Source organism: Penaeus monodon, chromosome 33 (assembly GCF_015228065.2).
Source record: "Penaeus monodon isolate SGIC_2016 chromosome 33, NSTDA_Pmon_1, whole genome shotgun sequence".
Classification (NCBI taxonomy): Eukaryota; Metazoa; Arthropoda; class Malacostraca; order Decapoda; family Penaeidae; genus Penaeus; species Penaeus monodon.
Window position 1 is genome coordinate 20694791 of NC_051418.1, and position 290 is coordinate 20695080.

Below are 290 nucleotides of genomic sequence, written 5' to 3' on the forward strand. Positions count from 1 at the left end.
CTTCAACATAAGAAGATATTCTGGTACCATTTCTCAAAAAAAAATATATATATATAACCTAAACATTCTTTTCAACAATACAACCCTTTCTTGATAAAGTTTAGAAAAAAAAAAAATCTTTTCTTTTTTTTTTTTAGTTGAACAGATCTTCCGTGAAGCCAACATCTCCCCCAACGGTGTCGTACGCTACCATGACTTCTGCAGGATTGTGTGCGCTCCTGTGCCTGACTATTACTGAGTGTCCTGAAGAGTTTTGTGTGCTCTTGTGCCTGACTGTTACTGAATGCCCG

General features: G+C 36.9%; 1 protein-coding gene across 1 annotated transcript in view; it reads left to right on the forward strand.

Moving 5' to 3' along the window:
* Window positions 1-290, forward strand: part of LOC119594128 (calmodulin-like protein 4) — a 3245-nt gene extending 2955 nt beyond the window's left edge. The window contains exon 5 of the mRNA XM_037943193.1: window positions 138-290. Coding sequence (XP_037799121.1) covers window positions 138-238 — 101 coding nt within the window. The 3' untranslated portion in view covers window positions 239-290. The remainder of the gene's footprint in view (window positions 1-137) is intronic.